The sequence below is a fragment of the Lissotriton vulgaris genome, chromosome 4_1, assembly GCF_964263255.1.
Source record: "Lissotriton vulgaris chromosome 4_1, aLisVul1.2, whole genome shotgun sequence".
Taxonomy (NCBI): domain Eukaryota; kingdom Metazoa; phylum Chordata; class Amphibia; order Caudata; family Salamandridae; genus Lissotriton; species Lissotriton vulgaris.
Window position 1 is genome coordinate 379564913 of NC_141691.1, and position 19907 is coordinate 379584819.

At 53.9% G+C, this 19907-nt stretch overlaps 1 protein-coding gene across 2 annotated transcripts in view; it reads right to left on the reverse strand.

The window, feature by feature from the left end:
* The window catches only part of BRWD3 (bromodomain and WD repeat domain containing 3), a 1253402-nt gene that overhangs the window by 292647 nt on the left and 940848 nt on the right, over positions 1 to 19907 (reverse strand). For both annotated transcript variants that reach the window (XM_086918755.1, XM_086918756.1), the window contains one exon: positions 10064 to 10189. In XM_086918755.1, coding sequence (XP_086774881.1) covers positions 10064 to 10189 — 126 coding nt within the window. The remainder of the gene's footprint in view (positions 1 to 10063; positions 10190 to 19907) is intronic.

Sequence of the window (19907 nt, forward strand, 5' to 3'; positions counted from 1 at the left end):
CCCCCTTGTCCTTCTTGGGCACCAGAAAGTAGTGGGAATAACAGCCACGCCCTACTTCTGGCCCAGGAACGCGCTCGATGGCCCCCTTGGCCAAGAGGGCCGTAACTTCCTCCTGCAGAAGTGTCAAGTGGTCCCCCGACACACGGTGGTTCTGCGGTGGCATGGCTGGAGGAGAGGTCTCGAAGGGGAGGGAGTAGCCCCTTCGGACGATTTGCAGCACCCACCTGTCCGAAGTGATCGTGCGCCAGTGAGCGTGGTGATGGCGAACCCTGCCACCCACTGGCGTCACATGGGGCCGAAAGCACGGACTAGGAGGATTTTGGGGTAGATGCTGCGGGGGAGGGTGTGGTCTGACCCCGCCGTTGTCCCCGACCGCCACCACGGCGGTTTCCACGGCCGCCACCGCGTTGGAAAGATTGTTGCGGCGCGTGGCTGGCAGCACGTGTGGGGGCGCCCCTTCCTTGGCCACGAAAGGGACGAAACGAACCCGGTTGCTGACGCTGGGTCGAGAGACCCAAGGACTTGGCCGTGACCCTGGAGTCCTTGAAGCGTTCCAGCGCGTGGTCCGCTTTGTCACCGAACAGGTGACAGCCATCAAACGGCATGTCCATCAGGGTATTCTGGACATCAGCCGAAAAATTGGCGGATCTCAGCCAGGCGTGGCGACGAATCGCCACCGTCGTAGACATAGCTCTGCCCAGCGAGTCGGTCGTATCAAGACCACACCGAATTGAATATTTCGCTGCATCTCGGCCTTCAGCCACAGCTTGACCGAGCTTTGCCCGCACCTCCATGGGGCATTCTGGCAGCAGCTCCGCGACCGTATCCCACACAGAGTGGGTGTAGCGGCCCAAGAGGCAGGCGGTGTTGCAAGACCGCAGGCCCAAACTAATGGACGAGAAGACCTTTTTGCCAAACTGGTCATACCTCTTGGATTCCCGGTCGGGCGGGGCCGACGGGAATGCGGACTGGGAGGTCGAGGCCTGGATCACCAGACTCTCAGGAGTGGGGTGGGTAGACAGGTACTTGGGGTCGTCCGGACAAGGACGGTGGCGCCTGGCCACGTTCCGATCAACAGGCGCACCTGAAGCGGGCCTGGACCACGTGCCCAACAGAACGTCAGACAAGGCTTCATTAAACGGCAGCAGTGGCTCCAGTGGGCATGACTGCGGTTTGAAGACCTCGGTGAGGATGTTAGGCCTCACGGCCGCGACGGGGAGCTCAAGGTGTAAGGCCTTGGCAGCCCTCATCAGCACCACAGAATAGGCAGCTCCCTCCACCGATGCCACGGTTGGAGGAGAGATCAAACCAGGGTTAGGAGAGTCGTCCAAACCACTGGCATCCCCCAAGTCACCTGTCCAGTCCGGGTCATACTGGCACTCGCGAGCCAGAGGGTCCTCGGACCCCTCCCAACCTTCACCGTACTCCTCATCCTCTCCGTATTCGGAGTCAATGATGAAGACCGGCTCCTCGGGGTTCATGGGCCCCATCGGCGCCGGGACCGGCGTCGTGCGACGCCCGTCCGGCGCCGCGTCCGGCGTCGGAGAAGGTAAGGGGACGGCGCCGCCCGGAGCCGGCGTCGGAACCCCACCGCCGGCCGGAACCGGCAGTGGAGAACCGGCGCCGCGCGGGGGCGGCGTCGGGGGTAACCCCGATGGCAACGGCGCCGGGGAGGCCGGAAGACCAGCCGGCGCCGATCCCGAAGGTCCCTGCGGCGCCGGGGTCGGAGCCGTCGGCGGCGCCGGGGCCGGAGCACCCGACGGCGCCGAGGCAGGGACACCCGAACCGCTAGGGCCCCCAGACGGTAGCACTGGGCCCGAAGGCGCCGTAGGCCCCGTCGGAGAAGCGAGCGCCCTCATGGCCATGAGGAACGCCTCGATCTCCTCAGGCGTCGCGCCATGCCCAGGGACCGGAGGGTATGAGGCAGGCCGCGCCGGCGACTCTCGCGGAGCCGCGGGGTTGGGGTCACCCGAGCCCCCGGCCGCATCGCGCGAGCGTCGGGGGGAGTCGGGGGTACGATGACGACGCCCCGACTTCTTGTGCTTCTTACCTGACGAGCCTGACGAGTGGTGTCGACTTCCGGAGCGCCCGGCGCGGCTCCGCGACCGCTCCCTCGAACGCTCTCTCGACCTCCGGCCGGACCGGGACCGCTCCCGGTCCCGACGTGGGGCCGACACCCGGAGCTCCAGCAGCTTGCGGGACCGCTCCCGCCTAGCCTTGTTGGTAAGGGCCCGGCAGTCGACGCAGGAGTCCACGTCGTGGTCAGGGCCCAGACACCGGAGGCAGAGGCGGTGATGGTCTGTGACCGACATCGTGCGCTCACAGTCATCGCAATTCTTAAACCCAGGCATCCTATCAGGCACCGTAGAGGAAAAAATAATTGAAAAACTTGGTCAAAGACCGGAGTACTGCTCTTCAGATCTGCGTCCACTGGCGCGGAAAAAAGAAGAACTGACGTCAGCGCGCGGAGGCGGCGTCTATGTACTCCAGCGACGTCATCACGGCGCACGACGCCAACGACGGACGCGGAGCCGCAGGGGACGCCTGCAGACGACGCCTACCGACGCGCAGGGGTACTGCTACGCAAAAGTTTCCGGATCCAGACTGACGCCTGGGGATATTCTAAGGTAAGGAATCTAACACTAACGTGTTTCTTTCAGATAAAATTACCACAGAATGCTGGCACAGGGGATATTCATAAGGTGAGGAATTCACAGGCAGATGTATCCATCAGAAGTACTCTGTTTGGAGACAGAGGTGACCATATTGAATGTGTTCAGGATCAAGCTCAATGATAGTAGATTGGGATGGTAAATCTGGCACTGTAGTCTGGATAGGAGGTTCAGTAAGCACAATAACATCCTGTGGGGCATTTCGGAATTGTAGGAGAACCATCACTTTCTTAGCACCCTAGTGAAATCAAGATCATTCCGGTGTGGAAGGCTGCATCCTGATCAAGAGTGAGGAAATCAGAGGTATTCGTTAAACTGTGTGAAGAAATTTCTCTTTTCCCTAGCCAACTGAACAAAAATTGCCGAGTACATATATGAATATGAGCATCTTTTTTTCTTATTTTACAAAGAGACCTATTTCAGGCAACCCCAATCGCACAAGACATATAAGAAAGTTCGAATATAAAACCCTTTGAGATTTGCTTGAAGCATTCTGATCAGGGTATCTGCCTGAATGTTTTGTACATCTGGAGAGAAAATAGCCTTGACAAACTCCCATAGCAGAACACCACCGATCCCACGGGGGAAGAAGAAAAGGAGAAAGAGAAAGCCCATTCCACTCAACAGAGGAAACAAGGCAAGGCAAGGGAAGGCCAAAGCACCCCACATCCTTACAGGGCTACAGAACTGCCATCCAAGGGCAAGCCAAGGAAGAGGAAGAAGAGCAACCCAGAGGCTCCAAGGAGACAAGGAGAAAGAAGGCAGAACTGCCCGGGGGACCCAAGAAGACCAGCAGACTGTGCCCCAAAAGAGGGAGGAACACAGAGCCTTCCCAACCCTCCGGCCATTGAACATGAGAGTGAAGAAGGCCCGGACACACCACAGAGAGGGGTATGCACATATGACCCAAAAAGAGCAGAACCAGAGTCACAACGCCAGGCCGCAGACAGCAGGTTAGACCTGACGAACAGCGCAGCAACCCCAGAGAAGGACACCTCGGGGTGCCCCCCAGGCATTCACATTCAGCACAAGGAAATTGTACCTGCAAGCACATAAGTGCCATGGAGGGCAGAGACCCGAAGGCGACCACAACACCTCAGCACATAACGAGCTATATAACAGCTACCAGTACCCCACATAGAGTATGTCAGTCCTAAACATGGGAACCCTCTTAGGAAGAAACTTCCGCAGCAGAGGACAACAGAAAGTGCTACGGGGAAAAAAATCCCTGCAGAAGGCTTGTCAAGCAGCCAAGAGAAGAACAGGAGGCCTAGTCTAAGGGCCAACCTGGTGTGAACAACCTTCAACAAAACACACACACAAGAAGGGCCAGCCAGCAGCCAACAGAGCCACAGTCCCAACAAGAGGACTCTCAGGTACATGAAGCACACAGATTACACAACGGGGGCAACTCGAAAGAACAGCTCACAAAATCCAGACCAACCCACAGGTCACGGAGGAGGATGAGGAGGATGAGGAGAAGGCCGAAGCCCCGCCAAGAACCTCCGGATGGCCGAGTCTTCCGGTGCGTGGAACAAGAGAGTGCCATCAAAGGGAAGATCCACCAGTCGTTCCCGCACATTCTCCGAGAATACACTGTCCCGAAGCCAAGCATGGCGGCGAAGGGCAACCGAAGAAGCCATTGCACGACGAAGCACCTCCGAGATGTCCAGAGCGGAGCGAAGAATAAACGCCGTCAGCTCCTGTCCATCTAACGCATGGTGCCGCAAGCCAACACCAGCACCCTCTTGAGAAGCTGCAGATCCAAGGGACTCCGCCGAGTCCCACAAGCAAGATGTAGCCCTAGCCAACAAACAAAGTGGTAAGGGCCCGCAGAGCCGCACTGGTCGAAGCAAACATATTGCGGCCCCAGGAGTCCAGCCAGCGGGCCTCCCAGGAGGGTGGAGCCAACAAGGACGGCAGGGAAGGAAAGGCGGTCCGCAAAAGAGGGCCCCTGGCAGAGGGGTGGAGGGAGAGACACACCGGGTCACGCAACGGTGGAAGGTGCCGGTGCAGAAGGTGTTGGGGCACTGGATCCCCATGGTGGTGCGCCCCCAAGTCCGCGTCAGAGAAGAACGGAGCGAACCTTCAAAGGGGAGCAGCAGCTCCCTCCCACCAGAGCCCTGATGAAGAACCTCCAAAAGATGATCCGCTGGGAAATGGGCTGCCGGATCTCCCATGGGCAAAATTCCCACAGCCGTGGAAACAGCGCGAGTGAAGGCCGCACCCGCCTCCGTAGGGCCCCGCAGCAGAAAAAGCAGCTCCTCGGTTAGCGACGGCTGCAAACTAAGACGGCCATCCCATAAACCAAGCGAAGAGGGAAAGGGCCAGGCCCGAAAAGGAGAAAGAGACGCCGAAGAGAGGGGGACGCCAAAGAGTGGGGGACCTGTGGTTCCTCCGGGGAAAATCGCGGCTGCGGCAGGGAGCCGTCTTTTAATGACGTCGGGGAGAAACCACAACGCGGCGGCCCGTCTCCAGGAGGACGACACCAGCAGGTGCTAAATCTCTGGGGAAGAGGGGGCGTCCGAGGACGAATCCACGACCTGATGCCTGTCCGGTGCTGTAGAGTCCGCAAACTGGAGCAGGGCGTCGTCGTCATCCAACACCACAGGAGACACCGGACAGCCCTCTGTGAGAAGTTGGCCTGATATATGATGCTCACTAGTTCTAGTGATCTTCTTTTATCAGTCCAAACAACCCTTATGGTGATTGGTTGTAAGTCAACCTTATAGACCAGCTATCCTAATGGTAGCATGGACAAAGCAGTCTTAGGCTAAACTCTTTTGGCATGTGAAGCCAGCTGTTTTACCACATATAACTCCTTGAATACCAAATGAAAGGACACCATACAGGTTGTTATGAAAATAAACAAGATATTTATTAACTAACATACACCTCTGAACTCTTTATGAGGTCAGAGGGCTAAGCACATGACAATACTCTTAAGAAAAATACGTTAAGTTGCACGAGTTACAATGTTGCCCTATGGGCGCAACAAACCATATACTAAACAAGTGGTATAAGGAAGTCGATAGAAGGAATGGAGCTGTCCAGAGGCTGTAGGATCGCTGGGACTACACTATCCTAACTTTGGGTAAGTAATAGGAGGCCCACGGAACGCATGTGCAGAGTGTGAACTCACACGTGAGATGCGTGACAACGTCTATGGACAGTACAGTTCAAGAAAAAGGTGAGTCACAATCCTGACTAGTTAGGACTAAAACGACTGTGAATCTGGACACTAGGAGAGTCAATCTACCCTTGAGCACCGAAATGCTCTTGTTACCTCACCCACGTGCTACGGGTGCATAGGTGCGAAGTCGTGTCGGGTTCTGCGTTTGAAGTCTATGGAGCCTGAAAGAAAAGATGCTGCAGGCGACCAGGAGGAAGATGTCCGTGTGATCCAAGGGTGGATCAGGGAAGCTGAAGACCTGAAAGCAGAGGGGACAATGTTCACAGTCACTAGCCAGTGACTGGAGTGGAACCAGGAAGGAACCAGATGCTGTCGTTGAGATCAGGTGAAGAGTGGACGCTTGACTCTGCAGCCACGTGGACCAGGAGGTGTCTTCGACGACCAGGGTGGAGGTACGAGCTGTCCCACGCAGGCTCTCGCTGTCGGCGGTGTTGGATCCGGATTCGGCGTCAACAGGCCTTGGAAAAGGCAACCCACGCGGTGAGTGGAATCGGCGTCTGGTGCGGACCAGGAGGGTCCGGGGTGCTTCTTCTTTGCAGGGAAGCAGGGGCTAGTCTGGAGCAACCAGACCAGCGGTGTGGATTTCAAGGATCGTCGTCTAGGAGGCCACTAGCCAGCCGGCAAGTGACCAGACAACGCGTCGAGCAGCAATCAAGCAAAAGGGCCTCACGCAGATCTCGTGGATGCTGGAGGGCTGATCTTCTGTGCAGGAGCTGCTCGGGGCTGGGGCTTCTCAATCCCCAAAGCACTTCGTCGAGGATACCTCAGAAGTCGTGCTGGAAGCGAAGTGCAGTTTCTTCAAGATGGCCGGTCCCACGTGTCTCGTCGCACCCACGGATCTCAGCTGTGCTGCAGATGTAGGTAGAGGTCGGAGAGGTCTGGAAGTCCGGGTCTCGTCAGGCTCTGAAGTCTGGATCCACTCGAGAAGACGACAAAGTGAAGCCGATGGACGCTTGATGGTGCCTGCTTGTGCAGGGTGGACACTCCTTGCCCACAAGGGAGATTTCTTCAGTCTTCTGGGGAGCAGAACGTCGAAGTCCAGAGTTTCTTCTTGTAAAATCAATTCAGGATAATCTGATTTGGAATGGGACCAGCTCCTACCTTTATCCTGGTTAAAGGGGGCTGTACTATCACTAGGTCCCTCCTATGGGTGGGACCAGGAGGGGGGTGGTTACACCCCCTTTCCTTTGTCCGGTTTCACGCCAGAGCTGGGGCTGGAGTGCCCCAGCAACTGGTTTGAACCGGGGTATGCACAGGGACACCTTGTGTGCCCCAGACATGTCTCATTCCTTTCAGCCCTGTTCTACCCAATACACAAAATCCTGTCTGGGGTGGTGCTAGCACCTCCCAAGGCAGGAAACCCTTTGTCCAGGCCTCCCTCGCTGGAAGGACTCCCAGCAGCAGGAGGTCAGACTTGTGTCTGTGGTGGTAGCATCCATTTTGTGATGCTGAGGCTCGAGTTAACTTTAACCGGGGTTCACAGTTACATACATGTCGTGTCCCTCTAAAAGGGTGGAATGCTACCCCCGTCGCCAGAATTGCTGAGGGGGTAGTATTCCAATTCGTATGACACCTTACTCGACATGTTTTGATAATGCTATGCCAAAGTTAGCAATAACAGCGAGGAATTATAATGCAGTTAAGAGTATATGGTATAGCGTTATCATGGAAACAGCTAAAGGACCTGGTTCCGAAAGCTGCAGACAGGCTCAGCTCATGCTAGAGCACCATCTCACATAATTCCAAACACTCTGCCTCCAGGATTGTTAAGGCCTGCCATAGGAGTGACTTATAGGAGTATATGTGTCCATTTTAGGGTTAGATATAGGTATACTATATCTAAAGCAAAGGGTGATTACACCACCTTGCCCCAGCTGATTGATCAGCCAGTTGTGTCAGATATGGATGGCCAGCCAGGGGTGGCATAATACATGCTCCAGCCCCTGGTAGGCCTTGGGTTCACCTATGCCCTGGGTACCTATGGTACACTGTACAAGGACTTACAAGAGTGACCCAATACCAATTAGATATGTACCTAAGGTACATGGAGTCCATTTTAACAGAGAGAGCAGGATCCTAGGCCAACTAAGTCGAAAACCAGCAAAATACTAGGCAAAAAGTTGGGGGCAACCATAGTCAGATATCCACCTTCCTACACCCTCCACCCCGTCACACGGTGCCGGGGACCGGGGCGGGGGCCAAGGTGTTCAAGGGGCGGTGCCGACTCGACCTTCGACGAGGAAGCCGCCTGCATGGAGGAACGATAAGCACCTGGAGAGCGACAAGGAGTCCCCCGCCAGCCTCGACCCTTGGGGGAATGAGAGAGGTCCACCGACCCCCACGCCGGCGCCAAGGTCGACTCGACCTTCGGCGAGGCAACCCCCTGCGCGGAGGGATGAGAGGGACTGGGAACTGACAAGGAGTCCCCCACCAGCCCCGACCCACGAGGGGACGAGAGGGGCCCGTCGACCCCTGTGGCGCCGCTGAGGCCGACTCAACCTCCGACGAGGCAGCTGCCTGCGTGGAGGGATGAGAAGGGCCCGGGGAGGGATGAGGAGTCTCCCTCCAGCCTCAACCCAAAACGGGACGAGAGGGGTCCGCCGACCCCTGTGGCGCCGCCAGGGCCAACAGCTGCTGGCGCCGTAGCAGCGTCACCTCAGTCTCAGACAGAATCGCAACCTGTCTAAAGGGGCGAGGCCTGGCAACACCACAGGGACTCACGCAGGAGTCTGCGGCGAAGCAGAGGAGCTGTGGTCCGAAGGAGGGACCCACGAAGGGCTGCACCCACACAGCACCACATCCTCTGAGCCTGGAGCCGAACCAGTTGCGCCAGGGCCGAAGCCGCCGGCGAAGCCGAGGAGGGCCCTGCATGGCGCAAGAGATCCGTCGACGTCCCAGGAGGTGAAGGAGGAGAAGCCAGCGATACCCACAAAGCCACCGCATATGTCTCCATCGGGGCTCTCGACTCCCCCTCACCAGGGAACGGTGGATAGGGGACGATGCGCGTTGCCGCATCACAAGCGGAGAGCCCACGCCCCAACAGGCCCGAAATCAGCCCTTGAGGACAAACTGCAACACTTACCGATAAGGGAGCAACGCTCTTGCGGCACAGAAGAGGGATGAGGACGACGATAATGACAGCCGCACCAAAAACCTTCTGCAGAGGCTGAGCGAGGACATGCAAGCTGAGAGAAGCTTCATTCAGCGTTCCCACCGTGACTTCGGCTTCAACCGTTGGCACGTCTCGCTGTCAGTGGAGCCGTGATCCTCCCCGAAGCACCACATGCAAATGAGGTGAGTGTCCGTCGCCGACATCAAGAGTCCACAAGACAAACTCGTCTTGAAGCCCGAAGGCATCCTTGCACTGTTGCACAAGTTACTTACCTTCGGTAACGATATATCTGTAAGAATCATATTTAGTATTAGATTCCTTACCTTAGAATATCCCCAGGCATCAGACTGGATCCGGAAACTTTTGCGTAGCAGTACCCTTGCGCGTCGGTAGGCGTCATCTGTGGCTCCGCGTCTGTCGTCGGCGTCGGGATGACGTCGCCGGAGTACTTAGACGCCACCCTCGCGTGATGATGTCAGTTCTTTTATCCACGCCAGCAAGCGCAGATTTGGAAAAAGTTGTACCCTTAGTCAATTTTTGACTAACTTTTTCGATCCTTTTTAATCATCTTTCGAAGTCACTCGACTCCGACGGTAGGAACACGTCTTGAAGCCCGAAGGCATCCGCGCACTGTTCCCACAACACACGAACATCGAAGGGACAGGCCTAAACAGGCCCAGAGCATGAACCGGATCCGCGTTGCACGCGGAAAAGGAAAAAACTGACGTAGGCGCGCTGGGGTGGGACTTATGTGACCTCGCTGATGTCACGTACGCAGACGACGTTTGGGCGGAGCCGCGTGAAGCCCCAGCGTGCAGGGATGCTGGCAAAAAAAAATTCTGGATCCAGTCTCACGCCTGGGGATGATTCCATATTAGGAATCTGCCGCTAGTAGTCTCTAGCAGATGTTATCACTGCATGCTCATATGTGCTGTGTGCAATATTTTATCTGAAAAGATCACGATTCTGGTCAGACTTCTTTACTCCTCAGATCTGTTAAAAGAAAGGATGTATAATGTGCAAGGTAAAGGTATTTAGCTATACCGTAAGAAGTTACTAAACACAAACAAAAGATTGCGTGCTCACCCAATAAAGTGCAATAAAACATCTGTTATAATTTTGGCTGTTCTCACGATCGGGCTCTCTGGTTCATTGAACGTTCTGGCATTATGTTCAATATATCGTACTTCCCACATTAAGGCAGAGATTCTCCTAAAAACAAAATAAATATGGTAACATGGGTTAATTGCCGAGACTTAGAATTCTCAATTACACTACTACTTTTAGAAATAAATGTGGTGAATAATGAACGTGCAGAAATGGTTAAGTTGGGGAATATAAGATGAAACAAATACTTAGAATGAATAATGTCACTATATGGAATCAGACTTTGATGTTCTATCAGCAGAGTACCTTAGAATTACTACAATTTTAACTTCTGACTTACTTCTCTTTACTGCTATTCTAGTACCACTGTTCACTGTAAAGAGGCACATCAGTTCAGCCACGAAAAGCATTCTACCCTAATGAAACTCATGTAACTCAGTTATTGAAAACTCTGGCAGATAATATGTGTGCAGTCATTAGGAAGTGTGACAAGCATGTACAGAACACTAAAATGCCAAATGATTATAATGAACACGTTACTTACCTCTGGCAACGCTCTTTTTGGCAGAGACTCTATTTAGCCTCATATTCCTCACCTTTTGAATATTTCCAAAGCGTGAGATTGGATCCAGAAACTTTTTTCTTAGTACCTCTGCACTCTGGGATGTAACACTGATGGCTCCGCAAGTATACTGTTCTGATCTGAAGTGACATGCGGGCTCTGTAAAGGCACCACTCCTGGGTGCAGATGTCACCTGCTTTTGGAACTGTCTGCGCTGCCAGATGTCGGCCCACAAAAGCAAAATTGTTATATCAGCATGCAGATTCCTAGGACGTTGGAAATTATTAAGATATAGATTCCAATCACAGATCGGGGAAAATGGGAGGTACGGTGAGGAATCTGCAGCTCGATAGAGTCTATACCAAAAGGAGCGTCACTGACGGTAAGTAACTGGTCTTTCTGATACTTCTAAATACAGTTTCCCCATGTTTTAATAGATACCACAGCAATACCTCCCAGATGTACGAGTTACTTACCTTTGGTAACGATGTATCTGGTAGAGACGATTCTAGCCGCAGATTCCTTGACGTAGAATTATCCCCAGGCGTGAGACTGGATCCGAAAAACTTTTTGCCACAGCATCCCTGCGCACAGGGGGGAAGGCACCATGTGACTCAGCCCTGACGTCGTCCGCATTTGTGACGTCAGCGAGGATACATAAGTCCCACCCCAGCTCGCCTATGTCAGTTTTCTTCGGCACCATCCAGAATAGTACCAGGCACTATGGCACCAAAAGTCATGGAAGGAAAGAACAGAGCACAGCTACTGCAAGCAAGCCAGCAAACAAATACGACAGCCTCCCTGTTGGCAGAAAGCATGTGAAAAATTGCACTGTAGAAGAAGAAGTCAGCACCCACAACCCAGAACAGAGAAAGGCATCAAGGCCAGAACGGAAGAGGAATGACTATTCACCACCAGAAAACACCAGCAGGGAGAGACATCTCCTGGAAAGAGCATCTGTCGAGATCCAGCCAAGAGATTTCAACCCCAAGGACTGCAGAGGAGTCATAAGTGCAATCAACGAAAGGAAGAAGAGCACGAGCAGACCCCACACTGGAGACCAGGGTACAGGGGCACAGAAGCACTCATGAAATCATCAACCCATCACCAGAAGGGAAGAAATGGAGCAAACAACAAGACTAGCATCCCCCTAGGGAGGGAGAAAGAAAAGGCACTCGCAGAAGACAACCACCCGGAGGCAGGCGAGTGCAGAAGACCAAAGAAGGGTCCTCGCAGAACGTTGAGGAAGGGCAGGTCGTGAAGGAATCTGCGGCTAGAATCGTGTCTACCAGATACATTGTTACCAAAGGTAACTCGTACATCTGACAGAGACTACTAGCCGCAGATTCCTTAACATAGAATAGATACCCTAGCCATACCCAAGGGGAAGGAGGGTCTGCAAGAGGACCTCTCCAGCTCAGGCGAACACAAGACCCCAACAGGGAACAAATCAAAGGGACAGGGAAAATAGCCCAGTCTTCCCCAACAGGGGATGAGTCACAGGGACAGGGGAAAGAGCCCATTCCCCACCTCCCCCCTAGCAGAAGAGAACATCAGCATCGTGGAAGATCACAAGCCCCACGGGGGATGTGTTATAACGACAAAAGAGGCAGCCTCACCAAGCAGAAGAAAACAGGAGCAATACAAAAGGAGGCCACCAGTCAATGTACCAGGGACCTCCACCGGAAGCCCCAGAGGTACAGGCAACGCAGAGGAGTACTGAGGAAGAAGAGCTGCCCAGAGACTCCATGGAGAAGGGGGAGAGACGAAGACAAGAGCCCTCCACCGGGAACACATACAGTGAAGAGGGCAGACGAATCCATCACAGCTGGAAGTCAACAGACCAGAAAGAACAGCTCCTCAGCAATAAGGCAGATGGGAGAAGAAAAACATAGTCCCACAAGGCTCCCGCAAAACAAGAAGCAGGGGCGCCAGGCCCCACTCCAAGGCCCCTGGCCGTAGACCATAAGTGCAGGTGGGTGCAGCTGGACGCGGACCAGCACCACAAAACTAAATGTCCAGACCACATCGTCCAGGCGGGCACAGCTGGGCGCCAAAAAGCGACCAGCTGGAAGATAGGAGGAGAAACAAGACAAACTAAGCCGTCAACACAGGAAAATAACCCCTCTGGAACACCAGACAGAGGACCAAGCCGAACGGACAGACAAAGGGCAAAAACACCGCAGCAAAACGCAAAGAAACCACACCAGCAGCATACAGCGACACCAGGAAGGGCGAGGAACCCGCAAGGAGTCGTCCACACTTTCTCAGCGTAAGACTGGGCTATAAAATAACTACAAGTACCCCACGTAGGGTAGGACACGTCCCAAGAAAGTATGGGAACCACTCTTCGGGAAGAAAAATCCAGCATCTGAGAACAAGACTATAAACCTGCGGCAGAAACCACAGAAGGCTTAGAAATCAGCCAAAAGGTAATCCTTGTCAAAAAAAGGGGGGGCTGTGGGGAACTGAACCAGCAGCAAACCTAGAAGAGGGGCGAACCAGAGGACCCCGAGGGCACTGCAACCCACACAGAAAGTGTAACAGCCACTCCAAACACCAGGAGCAAGTGGGAAAACAACTCCCACCAAGTCCCGGAGGATCAACAAACCTGCCTACTGAGGAGGAGCAGGAGGACGGAGCCCCACAAGAAGATGCTGAATGGCGGAGTCCGCATGAGTGTTAAACAGAAGGACCCCATCAAAGGGTAGGTCAACCAGATGCTCCCTAATATTTTCAGCAAAAACAGCATCACGTAGCCAAGCAGGGCGACGGAGAGCAACAGAAGTGGCCATAGCACGGCCAAGAGCATTGGCAACATCCAAAGCTGCGCGAAGAATAAATGCAAACAACTCCCTACCATCCAACACATGGCCCCGTAGATCAGCACAGGCACCCTCATGGGAGACATGAGAAACAAGGGACTCCACAGAGTCCTACAGGCTGGAAGTAGCCCTGGTCAACACACACAAAGTGTTAAGCGCCCGCAAGGCAGCACTGGAAGAAGCAAAGACATTACACCCCCATGAATCTAATCACCGGGCCTCCCGAGACAGAGGAAACAACACCACAGGCAAGCACGGAAAGGCATTCCTCAGAAGAGCGCCTTGAGTAGAAGGCTGGAAAGAAAGGCAGACCAGGTCGTGCGGAGCAGGACGGTGGGGATGCAGGAGTGCCTGAGGCACCGGATCGCCTGTGGCAGGGCGCCCCATAAGAGAATTATGGAGTGACGCTTCAAAAGGAAGGAACAACTCCTGTCCACCAGAGCCCTGGTGGAGAACTTCCAAGAGGTTGTAGGAAATGGAGTGACAGGTTTGCCCATCCTCAGAATACCAGCAGCTGTGGAAAAAGCCCGAACAAAGGCAACACTGGCCTCCGTAGGGCGCAGAGGAGGAGAAAGTAATTCCTCTATGGGCGACGGCTGCAGACTGAGCCGTCAGTCCCCAAGTCCAGCTGTAGGAGGAACCTGCCAGCCCCGGAATGGTGGGGGATCCACAGAAGAATGGGGAACCTGAGGGGCTCCAGGGGAAGGCGCAGAGGCCGTTGGAAAAGCCAGCCGCGATTCACGGAAAGAAGGTTTCGAGGATTTAGGCCGTAGGGACGGCGATGAGCCCGCCCTGGAAAATGTCGGCGAAAAGGCAACAATATGGCGCCCCGTCTTCGGGGAGGAAGACACCAACAGATGACAGACCTCCGGAGAGGACGAAACCTTGGGAGACAAATCAAGAACCAAACGCCGGTGCAGGTCAGTGGAGTCCACCACCGACACCTGTCTGATGTCGGTCGGCGACGGAGTTGGCACTTGTGCCGCCGGGTCGACCTCCGCCACCACATACTCCCAGGAAAAGGCGCCTGCTCAGCCTTAGACAGGGCATCCCCCCGCGTCGAGGAGCGAGAGGACTCGGAAAAGCACCGGCTTGGTCTCTGTCGAGGCAGCCGCCTGTGTAGAGGACCGAGGGGGACTCGGGGGCAAGCTCAGAGTCCCGGCGATCTCCTGCGACGTCACAGGGAGCCCCATAGGGATTTGCGGCGAGGCAGGGACGCCAGGTGCCTAAGAGGGAAGTCCCGAAGAACCACACCTCGATGACACCACCCTCCTACGAACTGAAACCGAAACTTTTGGCGCCAGGGCCGGAGCCGCCAGTGACTCAGCGGAAGTCCCCGCGCGAGGCAAGGGATCCGAAGACGTCTCAGGAGGTGGAGGAGGGCCCAATGAAGCCTGAAGAGCTGCAGCGTAGGCTGTCATTTGGGCCCTTGTCACCCCGATGCTGGGAAATGGTGGGTAGGAAGGCGACAGGTGGGGGAACATGTCCCGAGCAGAGCCGCCGCCCACCGCCGAAGGAGGACAGGGCCTCAGAGACAAGCTAAAGGTCCTACCAGCCGGCGAACCAAGCCCTTGGGGCCATGGCAAAGGACGATGTCGCAGACTAAACCGGCAGCTCCTTGCTTCTGAGGTAGGACATGGACCCTGGGATGACACCTACCTGGACAAGCGCGCCAACAGCAATTTCATCCGGCGCTCCCGCCGTGACCTAGGCTTTTTTTTTGTTTTTAAACTCTTTTTATTCAGAATATAGGCTCTCATGAAAATGGCGCTTTACATAGTAGTTAATGGCAGGTGGACATACATGCGGCAGATAGATACATACAAATCAATAGGAACATCATGATTCTACAGAAACAGATCGGAATCCATACAAAACCTCACGGCTGTAATGAGGCAGCCTGAGTATCCCACACTTCCCCTCTATACCTCCTCCACGCTCCCCATATCTTTTCCCATTTCCTAGGACACCCCCTACTCTTGTAAATCACTCTTTCCACCCTTTGGCACCAGTTAAGGTCATGTTCCCATTCTTCCACAGTCGGTTGGAGGTCACTACCCCACAAGCAGGCTATGTTTCTCTTGGCGACCATGCTTGCCAGCGCCAGCCAGATCTTATCCCATTTCGGCCAGGTGATGTCATTCGTTACTCCTAGGATATGCCATCTGGCCTCCATCGGGACCTCCGCCACAATCACCTCGGACATTATGGCAGCCAAGTTAGACCAGTAAGCCCGGATCCTGGAGCAGTCCCATAAAATGTGGAAAAAGGAGCCCTCCTCTTCACAACCTCGCAGACAGAACCTAGAGTCAGCATACCCAATACGATATAGTGTTGTGCGGGGAGTGTAGGAGCGGTGCAGGATGCGCAACTGGACCAATCTAAACCTTGCTCGGATTGCTACTTCCCTAGGGCTCTGCAGTGCCTCTCGCCAGTCATCCTCCTCTAACAACCCAACATCAGACTCCAATTTTTCTCGGATCGGTTCCAGGGGATCAGGGATGTTATTAATGAGCTTCTTGTACGTGAGGGAGATGGCCTTATCTATCATCGGGTCCAGCAGCAATCTGTCTTCTAGCGGGGCATATTCCAGTAGCTGATCCCCCCCCCTCTGGAGATGCCGTAGGACGGCATGTCAGATTTGTTGATAGTGCAGCATCTCCCCCACTTCCATCTGGAATTCCTCCTGCAAAGTAGAGAACTCTAACACGTCTCCTCTTTTCCAGAGGTCTCCTAGCACGTCAATACCAATCAGGCTCCATCTGCCAAGGCCCTTCAGTTTCGTCACCTCGGGAAGATAGTCCCCGACCCACAACAGAGTTTGTGCCGTGAGTTTCGCCTCCCAACCCAGCAGTTTTGACGACTTCCTCCAAGCTCCTACCACTGCAGCCGTCTGAGGCAGCGGGGGTAATCTACGCGTACCCTTACGATAGAGCGCGTCCAAGTAGGTACCACTCCCCAGAACCATGCGGTCTACTCTGAAGACTGGTTCTTCCATCGGGGCGAACACCCACCCATTGACATTCACCAACTGAGCCGCCCAATAGTAGAGTCTAATATCAGGGACAGCCAGCTCCCCCTCGTATACCCCTCTCTCGAGCTTCCTCCACGCGATTCTAGGGCATCCACCTCCCCAAAGCAGTGCACCGATCTCCAAATCTATTACCTGGAAAATCCTCTCCGGGACTGGGAAGGGGGCACTCTGCAATACATAAAGGAGGCGGGGAAGGGCCATCATTTTAAAGAGGACGGCTCGTCCCATCAGAGAGAGCGAGAGAGTCCTCCAATGCGCCACATCGCCATGCAGGCGCTCTAACTGAGTCTGTATATTCGAATGTGTGAACTCCGTCTCTGATGTCGTAATCCAGAGGCCCAGATATCGGAAGGTTTCTTTCCAGACCAGCCCTTCACAGACCTCACCCAGATCTAGGGGAGGCCCTGACAGCCGATGCACCAGAGATTTATCCCAATTGATACGGTATCCAGAATATTCCCCGAACGACCGCAAGAGTAGCATCAGACGCGGGATGGAGATCGCCAGCTACTGTACATAAAGTAGCACATCATCTGCGTATAACGAGATACGCTCCTCCCATCCACCCCCTAGGTCAATGCGTCGAACTATGGGATCAGCTCTTACCCAGGCCGCCAGCGGCTCGAGGGCCAGAGCAAATAGTGTCGGGGAAAGCGGACAACCCTACCGCGTCCCTCGCCCCAGTTCAAACTCCCTGGAGAGGGTGCCGTTAACATGGACCCTCGCACGCGGTGCCGTGTATAGGAGTCTTACCCACACCTGAAAGGTGTCTCCAAAGCCCATTCTGGTCAGGACAGCATATATGTAGTGCCATTCCATGCTGTCAAAGGCCATATGGGCATCCAATGACAGGAGAGCCGCTGGCACCGCTGGATGAGTGGACATCAACTGGAGTACCCCAAACAACCGCCGTAGATTGAGCCTGGTATTCCTGTTGGGCATGAAGCCCGACTGATCCGAATGGATCAGGGATTGGATTACCGCTCCTAATCGAGTGGCCAAAACCTTGCCGAGGACCTTGGTTTCAAAGTTAAGGAGGGAGATGAGTCTATAGGAGCTACATAGATCTTGTGGTTTGCCTGATTTATGTATTATGACTATTGTTGCTGACCAAAGGTCCTTCGGGAGCAACCCGTCCTCCCTGGCAGTGTTAAACATATGCAGCATGTGAGGGGCAACCCATCCCGATACACAACGGAACGCCTCCGTGGGGAACCCATTGGGGCCCGGAGCCTTCCCTGCTTGTAAATCACTCATGGCCGCCTCCGCCTCCTCCACTGTAATGTCAGAATCTAAAAGGTCCCTATCTTCTGTTGCTAAGACGAGAGAGTTATATCCCTTAAGAAGGCAGTGCACTCCCACTCCTGCTTCTCGGTGTGTGGTTGATAGACGGATTCATAATATTGTACAAACACCTCTGCTATTTCCGGCCCGGCTACCCACGTGGCCCGGCCGACCTGTCGAATACCCGGGACCCAATTACGATCCCTATCTCTCTTCTCAAGCCAGGCTATAATCCTATTTGCTTTGTCCCCCAGATCATATACACGGCGTTTCGTTGCAAGAGCATGCGACCGAGCCTGGTCAGTCAACACACCCCTCCGTTCTTTTTCTTTGAGGCGTAGTGTGCATCTAACGTCCATCTCCTGTTCCTAGGTCCCCCTCCTAGCACTCTCCAGAGCCTGAATCTCAGTTTCTAAACCAATGACCTGGGCCTGCTTCTCCTTCCTCCTCTTCCCAGTTTCTGCCTGCACAAAATCCCTTGCCACGGTCTTGCCGTGACCTAGGCTTAAGGTGCTGACAGACGTCGCAATCCGTCGAGTCGTGGTGCTCACCCAGGCACAACATGCAGATCGGGTGAGGGTCCTTTGCGAACATGGTAAGTGCACAAGAGGTCGCGGACATGGGATGTGCATAAGAGGTACACGTCTTGAAGCCCGCCGACATTCGCACACTGTTCCACTAACGCCAAAGCGTAAAAAGAATGGAAGGCCTGAAAACAGGCCAGGACACAATCCGGATCCGCTTTGCATGCGAAAAGAGAAAAAACTGATGTAGGCGCGCCGGCGTGTGACTTATGTATCCTCGCTGACGTCACAAATGCGGACGACGTCAGGGCGGAGTCAAGTGGTGCCGTTCTTCCCCGGCGTGCAGAAATGCTGTGGAAAAAAGTTTTCTGGATCCAGTCTCACGCCTGGGGATAATTCTACGTTAAGGAATCTGCAGCTAGTAGTCTCTATCAGATGGTGAATTTGTTAACAGGCACAGACCAAAAAATCCTGCAGGACTGAGCCGGCAAAATAATCTTCATGTCGGACCTGGCTGTCCAGAAAGTAGTGAGTCGTGAACGTCTCGAAGGATGCCCATGTAGCAGACTGGAAAATGTATAAAACAGGCACATCGCGTGCCAACGCACCGGTAGCAGCCTTAGCTATGGTAAAATTAGCCAGTAAGCCTTCTAGAGGATGATTCTTAATAAGTGCAAGGCAGATTATATTGGAGATAATTGGTGCATAAACTGTAACTTTAGCTTAGCTCTACAAGGTTTGCTTTCACACCCACGGGTGACACAAGTGAACTTAGTTCAATACACCAGGTTATTGCAGCCACATAAAACCCCACCCAGTACATAACTGAGGTGTTGTCAATGCTTTTGGATAGCTAACAGGGGGCAGTAGTAATCCAAGACAATTGAATGATTTACACACTCAATGTGAGAAGTTGGCCTGGTATATGATGTTCACTATTCTAGTGGACACCTTGCACCAGTCCAAACAACCCTTATGGTGATGGTTGTAAAGTCAACCTTATAGACCAGCTATCCTAGAGGTAGCGTGGACAGAACAGTCTTAGGCTAAAAGACTCGTGAGGGCGTGTAAAGCCAGCTATTTTACCATATGTAACCTCTTGAATACCAGATGAAAGGACACCACACAGGATATATATAAAATATATATGTATTTATTTACTGACACACTCCTCTGAACTCTAGCACGAGCAAGCTTCTCTTTGGCCAGGGCAATCTCAAGTTCCTGTCTTTCAATCCTAAGAGCAGCTTCTCTCATTTTGGCCTCATGTTCCCTTCTCGGAGGGGAAGTCATCCCTCTCTGAGCAGAGCCATGAGAGCCATTTGAACCATGAGATATGAGAGATTCCCTGGAGCGAGATCTCCCTCTTCTCTGCCTCTGGTTAAGCCCACTTGGGGGTCGGTATGAGGGCTGCCCATACTGACTCCCATGTATGCTTAAGTTAGCCTCACTGAGTCTTCTGACTAAGGTCTGACTGTTTGTCTCAAGATCAGAATCATCTCCTTCTTCCTTCTCTGGTACTGGAGTATCAGTATTATCATCTGAGGAGGGAAATACTTCATCTGTACTTCCTGTATTATCTGTCTTGGGGGAC